The 8295-nt window shown below is 35.3% G+C and overlaps 1 protein-coding gene across 1 annotated transcript in view; it reads right to left on the reverse strand.

Annotated features, from left to right (window-relative positions):
• The window catches only part of LOC107095038 (caldesmon, smooth muscle-like), a 14012-nt gene extending 8349 nt beyond the window's left edge, over positions 1–5663 (reverse strand). Inside the window, exons 1-7 of the mRNA XM_015390999.1 lie at positions 5544–5663; positions 5299–5334; positions 3850–3917; positions 3346–3592; positions 2124–2249; positions 1162–1205; positions 991–1066 (exon numbers count right to left, since the gene is read on the reverse strand). Coding sequence (XP_015246485.1) covers positions 991–1066; positions 1162–1205; positions 2124–2249; positions 3346–3592; positions 3850–3917; positions 5299–5334; positions 5544–5663 — 717 coding nt within the window. The remainder of the gene's footprint in view (positions 1–990; positions 1067–1161; positions 1206–2123; positions 2250–3345; positions 3593–3849; positions 3918–5298; positions 5335–5543) is intronic.
• Positions 5664–8295: the final 2632 nt, after the last annotated feature.

Below are 8295 nucleotides of genomic sequence, written 5' to 3' on the forward strand. Positions count from 1 at the left end.
CTGAGAATCCTAGCAGGCATTGTTATTCAGACCCCAGTCCGAAATCAATGTTTGAGTCGATGTTTTATAAAACCACATTTTTCTTTACTACATTATAACAACTGCATGTTTTTTTTTTAGGCATTACAGGTGTTTTAAAACTTAATACTAACTCATCTCAGTCCGATTAGATAGATATTACCTTGGAGCATTATTTTTAAGATCTTGCCTACAGATTCCCAGTAGACTAATAAAATAACTCCTTCTGGGTCATTCCAACACATATATACATTACGAGCTTTACCATCCTCTGAAGCTCTAACTTTTATACAGTGCCATTGCTTAGCTGTGAAAAGAATATCCTTACTGGTCCTTTGTCTTGGTTCTGCTGCTCCTGGAGCTCCGAACAAAGCTTTTTCAGTTGCTGCCTCAAAATTGTGTAATGATCTCCCCCTCCCCATTAGACAATCCTCCTTATTTCCTATTTTTAAAACTCGTCTTAAAACCAGTTTTTATTATTTGGCTTTCAACACAGCATTAAACTGCCTCTGTGCTTTTTTTTATGTGGTTTTACTTGTTTAAATGTATTAATTTTATTTTATTTGTTTTATACATTCGTTGTTTTTATACATTTTTTTAACTTTGTTTAGTATGTAGAGCACCTTGTGGCAGCTAGGGTTGTTTTAATTGTTATTAAGTAAAGTTGAGTTGCCAAGATATAAGAATACCTTTAATTTAGATCATTTATCTTGTTTTACTGTAGGTGTTATTTTTCTCTTTTAAGTGTGCAACTTTGTGCTATAATCTTAACTCAATAATTCTTCTCATGCATGACTTGCTATATGGACAAATAATTTCACTTTGAACATCTTTTCCCTTAGATATAGTGCTTTTATCTTGTTTTTAGACATCCTGTTTTGCAGTGAAAGCCCTGAATGCTATGACCGACTACATAAATCACTTGTTTTTATTTTGAACAGCAGTTTAAATACAAGAATTTCTGATATTTACCTGAACGGCGGATGTAAACTGTTCCAATTTGCTCCCAATCTTAGGCACAAAGGGAGTATGTGATACTCTGGCTGGGCTGTTGGAAGGATGAAAAATGTAAGAGTTTTATTTTTGGTGATGAAACAGTGGTTCGTTATTTATATATGTTAAATTATTAATTATCTAACACACCTTTTTTGAGCTGACTTGCTCAAAAATTCGGCCTTTTCCCCGATCTGCAAGAGAGAGGATTGTTCAAAGTTACCAATGCATGCAGAAAGCAGGACTATTCACTTCAATTCAATTCAGTTTATTTATATAGCGCCAAATTCACAACACATGTCATCTCAAGGCACTTTACAGTTCAACCAGATCACACAGTCAAATTAAAGACTAGTTGATAAGTAGAGACAGCGGAATAATTGCACTGGCGTACAAAGACAGAAATATCTTCTGCTGTTCGATACTATCTGAGAAATTGGACTGAATATCAACAAGCTACGAAACGCGCAGATTGTTTCTCTTTAAAAAAAAAAAAGGCAGGTTTTCTTTTAGAAATCTTCCCATTTGTCTTAGGCTTTTTAACGGTTATCTGTTATCTTTATCTTTCATTTATAATTAACCTTTTAATGTTTTTTCTTTTGCTTTTTTTTTTGCTATGCTAAGTATTTTCATTTTCACCTCATAGTAAAAAGACATCTAACCTCAGATATGATTTTCAGTGATTTAAAAAATATCCAAACAAAACGATCCTTTAAAAGCTAATTAAAAAAAATGTATCCTTTAAGTCTTCCTTTAGCTAGATAAAAATAAAATATGAAGAATTGTTTTCACACTTTTAGGCACAAATATTGTTGTCAATCTTCCTAAATTTCAAGAAAAACATTATAGTTTTTTTTCAACTATATTTTTACCGGCAGAAATGTGTTGTTAGTTATTCATTTCAATCTAATCTTTGATTTTAGTTGGAGTTGGAAATGAGGCAAGTTTACTGAGATGTCTCCTTAGAAACTTTGTCTCTTCCTTTCTGTATAGCAGACTATATTCGGAGTGCTACACACCATCAGAACTGCAAATTGCTGGCATGGGTGGTTTATTTTATATTTTTTAAATGCATGTTTACTTTGATAAGTCATTTTTTCCTGCAATGTCACCTTAGAGGAGCCTTTGGGACTGATGGTGAAATCAGGTTTTGCTGTTTCCTCCCCCATTTGTTTCTTCTTTTCTGCAGCCTCTGCTCTTCTTCTCTCTATCTCTTCCCTCATCCTCCTTCTCTCCTCCTGTTGGAAAAGTCCAAAAATTGTTAAATGTTGTTAAATAAAGTACAAATATAATGCTTTTTTTCAGGTTTGGGTCTTTTTTTCAGTTTTCTCTAAATTGCATCACATTAAAAGCACATGAGTGATGGGATGCTTTCTAAGAACGTAATACATTTTCATTGTTAAACAGCTCAGATCATAGGCTAGAATGTACCCCAAAATAGGTGGACTGTGATATGAACTTGGAGCTTATAACTTATCCTTTATTCTTAGTTGTCTTCTTTTAAGGCTTGTTTTAGCCTGGAAACAAAGGAAACCACTTCAACTACTAGAAATACAAGATTGTTGGTGCAGGTTTAACATCTAACATACCACCTCAGATTTATACAAATAGACCGCTTGAATACCTCTAAGGTTAAATTTCCTTCAAAAGGCTGAAACTGCACACTTCTTTGTAGCCATCAATAAGGTTTTGGTACTTCTGATGGAGTATTTGACAGCTTCTCAAAGACAGATTTGGTAAATCTCAGAGATCTTGCTTTTTTTGAAATCCTTTTGTAGTTCAAACATGCTGTTATGTTCTTGTATCAGCCATCAGATCTAACCTGCGACCGTCAGATTAAAGAAATTGTTCAGGATATGAATGAAAACTTAAAAGACCATCAAAACTCCAGGCCTCATACTGTAAGTCAATGATGGTGAAACTTTTGTGTCTCTGCCCACAGGGAAGTGTGTATGACCTCAATATAGACAAAGAAAGTAATAAAAACCTTGAAGTCTAATTGTAATTTGCTGCTCCACACATGGACATGATAAATGCCTTATAAGAAAAGTTTTAATGGCAGAGGAGGAAAAGGTTGCAACAATATTTAAGAACGGCATTTGAAGGTTGAAGATGAGGCTCTACAGCTAAAAACGGTATCAGCTGTTAAGTGTGGTGATGGTGGCGTCATGCCGAGGCGGTGTTTTCCTTTGAGAACTATTAGAAGAAAGGGTAGCTTCAAGTTCCTTAACTTCCTCTGATATCATCACTGAAAGTGTTTCAACATGACCATAAATGCATGTGACCTTCTGACTAGAGATGCAAATATTTCCATCATAAGAAACTCTAGTTCACCTGCTCCCTGGCTTTCTTTTCCTCTTGCTCCTTCTTCCTCTGCTTCTCCTCCTCCTCCAGGATTTTCCTCCTCTCCTCCCTCTTCCTCTTCAACTCCTCCAGCTCAGCCTCTGCATCCTGCTGCTTCTGCCTCATCTTCTCGATCTCCTCACTTTCAGCATTGTTTCGCCGCTGTTTCAGCTCCAGCAGCTTCCGCTCGGCCTCCCTTCGCTCCTCGTCTTCTGCCTTAGTGGCAAGAACACTGTCCCTGCTCACACAGTATTGAAAATGTATTTATAACAGCAGCTCTAAACAATGAGGATCATATGATTAGAGCAGGCAGTACAGCTAGTTAGCTTTCATATTGTATTTTAATAATTAGGAAAAGCAAACTCAAAAGTATAATCTTATATTATGAGGGAAACATATATGTGCCACTGGCTATAAATTTGCAAATGCATTTCATTTTGTTTCCTTCCAATGATTATAAAAAATGTGTGCAAAAATAAATCTATTATGTTTTACCTTGATGGTTTTTCTGTTTTCTTCAATTTATTCTCAAAAATGGCTCCGTTCTGCTTGGAAGGCTCATTCTGAATAAAGATGAATAACACGCCATCAATAAAAAGGCACACTGTGATAATAATACACTCATTATGGCCATGAGTATTATGTATAATTTAGGTATATTTAGTTTTTTTGTGTGTTTGTTTGCTTTTGTGGGAAACGATGATATGGAAAACTATGTCAGTGATTAAAAAAGATATTTTAAAATTTGGATTTCCCCTTTTATCTCCTTTTTCTTTCATCTTTTCTCCTTTTTTTCTGTTTTTCCTTTCCTGTTCTATATACATTGCAGTGTCCATATAATCTGTAAAACTCCCTGCAGAATTATAATAAAGCAATTTATATGCATAAAACAAGAGGAACACTGCGGCGATAGCCGTACTGCTCCACTTGTGAAAGTAAAATCTGTTTGGCTCTTTTTGGCATCAAGACAATTATTCTTATTGCCACATTGCCAGACAGGACACTGTTAAAAAAAAAAAAAAAAAAAAAAAATTGGATATGCACGTAAACATTCATTAATCAGAAAAAGTAGATGTGGAGTCAACATGTCTCCAAGTCGGAGTATTTGTTCTGCTCAGCCCCTGGACCAGTTGAGTCCAATCTGCACAATTTTATTCACTGTGCAAATTGGACTCGCTTTGTTCACAAATCACGGCATAGAGATGACATCTTAACATCTCCATATCTACTATCTACCTCTGTTGTCGTTATGCAACTAAATATCCTGTTGAAATTTGTGTTGAAAACCATTCTTTATAGCTTTCAATAAAGGTTTTATCAGAACTAGAGACGCTGAGGTCTACAAAAACTGGAAGAGCTTGGATCATCTGTGTCCTTGTCCAAAGTGATGCCAGCTGTAGACTGCTGTTACCTAAGAGGGAGCTGATCAAGAATGAGGCCCCATTAAGACAACTTTTCAACTGAAATTTGCAGATGTAAAATTGGACAAGCCAAAAGATTTCTGATGAAATCAACAAAAACATGACTGTTCTGGGACCTAGGCAATTGAAGAAGCTCTGCCTAATTCTGATAAAAAAAACAAAACAGATATCCCACCTGAATAAGTGTCGATGGCTGCAAAAAATTTTTTTATCTGAAAATCGATTAATCCAGGTAGTAATGGAGGTATTTGTTTGTTGCAGGTTCTGTGTTCATAGAAAGCTGCAGCTGTACCCTGCTGGTTTCTACCCAGTTCTGCTTATCTAAATGAATGGGTTATTTTTGTAGCACTCATTCGTATACTCAAAAACATTAAATACAACAATAAATTTTTTTCAGAAGTGTATTTAAAATGTTAGTTATTACACTAGAGGTGCTCATGATCAGTGTGTATAACCTTTTACTCATGCTGCAAATAATAATAATAAAATAATAATAATAAAAAAAATGCTAGTTTTGTTTTACCTTTTCCTTAAAGCCAAGTTTCTTTGATTTCTCCGCCTTTACAGAGAAAAACAAAACAGAAAATTAAAATCGCTAATTTTCAAAGCATTGTAGTTAAGGAATAATGGCAGTTCAATGACTGTGTGGCTATTCTGTGACCTCAGACCACAGAATAATCACAAGATTAATCTGATTATCTGATAAATATGATAAAATAATTATCATAAATATCCACTGTGTTCTGATGTTATTGGTCTAATACCTACCTCTTCCTTCTTCTTCTTCTCTTCTGCCTCTCTCTTTTTGCGTTTATCCTCCTCCTCTTTTTTCTTCTTTTCCTCCGCCTCCCTTTTCCTCTTCTCCTCTTCTTTCTTTTTCTCTTCCATCTCCTTTTTTCTCCTCTCCTCTTCCTTTTTTTTCTCTTCTGCTTCTCTTTTCCTCCGTTCCTCTTCTTTTTTCTTCTCCTCTATCTCCTTTTTCCGCTTCTCTTCTTCCTCTTTTTTCTTCTCCTGTTCTATCTTCTTTCGCTTTTCCTCCTCTTCCTTTCGCTTCTTCTCCTCAAGTTCTTGTCTCTGTTTTTCTTCTTCTTCTTTCCTCATTTTTTCCTCCATTTCTTTTCTCTGTTTTTCCTCCTCTTCTTTTTTCTGCCTTTCTTCCTCTTCCTGGTTTTGCTTCTCTGTCTCCTCTGTCGTCTGTCCCTCCTCCATCTCCCCTCTCTGTTTTTCCTCTTCTTGTTCTTCATTCACTTTCTCCTCTATTTCTTTCTTTTGTTTTTCTTCTTCCTCTTTCCGGAGCCTCTCTTCCATCTCCTTTTGTTGCTTTTCCTCTTCCTTCCTTTTCTTCTCTTCTTCCTCTTCTTTTAGTTTCCTCTCTTCCTCTTCCTTCTGTGCTTTTTCCTCCATTTCCTTTTTCTGCCTCTCCTCCTCCTCCAACCTTAGCTTCTCTTCCTCTTCTTTGTGTTGTCTTTCCTCCTCCTCTCTCCTCTTTCTATCTTCTTCCTCCTTGTTTTCATCAGAAACAGCTTCCTCTTCTGTATCCTTCTTCCCTGCTTCAGGTTCCTCAGGCTCCTCTTCAGGTGTTACCGTCTCCGCCTTAGTCTCCTAGAAATAATTTTTACATTAACATTCCATTAATATCCAGACAAATATGAAGAGACAATCAATCAATCAATCAATCAATCAATCAATCAATCAATCAATCAATCAATCAATCAATCAATCAATCAATCAATCAATCGAAGTGCTGTACAAAATTATTTCAAAATAATTTAAAAAATCAAAATACAAGAAGAAAACTTTACATATACTGTAAATATAATTCAGTTCTCATTTTACCAGGGCCATAACCATCATGTATAAAAGGCCAATCTGAACAAATAGGTCTTTCAGCCTGGTCTAGAACAGACACAGGGTTGTTCCTGTTCTAGAATTGGACAAACTTTATTGTCATTTTGTATGCACAAAGTGTATACAAAATTTAGTTTCTACAGCTTTCTGACAGTGAATGAGCAGCTTAGTCTTGGAAAAGAATCCAAGTGTAGACAGTGTGGGAGAGACATGGTGCAAAAAGACAATGATGTGGAAGGTTCAGAGCACTGCAAAAATAAATAAATAGATGCAACATATTCTCATTATCAGTTCGTATGAAATCATACGAAAAGTTATGCACAGTATTTCTTACTTTTTTTACGTTTTTCCTCGAAAAAAGGGTCAGGGTTAGGGTTAATTGTATGTTAAATTCTATGTTATTGAATGGTGCGTAAGATGCGCATGCGCAAGGATGTCTTGTCTCGAGGCAAGACGTAAAAATACGACGAAATACGACGAAAAAAACGTCAAAAACGTTCGAAATACTGTGCATAACTTTTCGTACGATTTCATACGAACTGATAATGAGAATACACTGATAGATATTGTGCAAAATGCAGATGAGCGCTATTTTGAAGATTCACCATGTAGTGCAAGTATGATCTTATCAGTGTGATGTAGATGATTCTAGGGGAAGAAAGCTCCAGATTTTGAGCCCGGTTGCATAAACAGTGGATATGCAGGTGGGGGACAAAGTGATGGTTGGGCAAATAAATGCAATGTTTTTTGCATGTGATGAGATCAATAATAAAAAGCACATCACTGAATAAGTTCCCCTCTGCTCCTTTACCAGTCCTCACATCACCCTTCCTGGGCACACACTCCAGTACGCGCTTCTTTGAAAATGAAAGAGGGGAATATTCTAACACTTTTAAATTAAAGCATTTTTTTTTTGTTTTACTTTAAAAACTGGTTAAAGACAGTAGTTTAATTTATATCCTTTAAAAAGTTTGTTCCAAAAAATAACTAAAGCTACTGGTGGTAAAAATGACAGGTTACCTCTTCTCCAGAGTAAGAAGCAGCAGAGCCGTTCCCGGATTTATTGGGTAAATATTATTTTTAGTATATGAAAATATATCTTATTTAAGTCTTGTTTATGTTTTACTGTTTTCAGTTTTTGTGATGGAGATCAAACCTACATGGATTGAAGGCCCAGGATCCGTGGGAGCATCTGACTTTAAATGTAGATGCCAATTGTGAAAAATGTACTTTCTTTAATCAGCTCTAAACATTTTGGTTACTGTTTGAAAAATCTATTTGCCTGATCTAAACCCTCTCTGTGTGTAGCATTGTTCCAGGAATCGGATAGTGATCAGTATTTGCAACAGAAATATAAGGGGATTTTTTTATGGTTTATTTTATTATTTATGGCAAATTGAAAATAAAATGTGGTATCACTGAACTTGAAAGCAACGGCACCTGCACTGTTTCTGTATACCTCTTGAAAAGTTCTATCATTTAATGCCAGAGGTGGAAAGAGTAGTAAAAAATTGTAATTGAGTAAAAGTATCTTTACTTTGCCTAAATTCTACTCAGAGTAAAAGTAAAATTACGCATCTCAAAATTTACTCAAGTAAAAGTACAAAATTACTTCATTTAAAATCAAATTTGAGTAAAAGTTACTTAGTAACTTTGAGTTATTTAATGCAAA

This window comes from Cyprinodon variegatus, unplaced genomic scaffold, assembly GCF_000732505.1.
Source record: "Cyprinodon variegatus isolate N-32 unplaced genomic scaffold, C_variegatus-1.0 Scaffold521, whole genome shotgun sequence".
Lineage (NCBI taxonomy): Eukaryota > Metazoa > Chordata > Actinopteri > Cyprinodontiformes > Cyprinodontidae > Cyprinodon > Cyprinodon variegatus.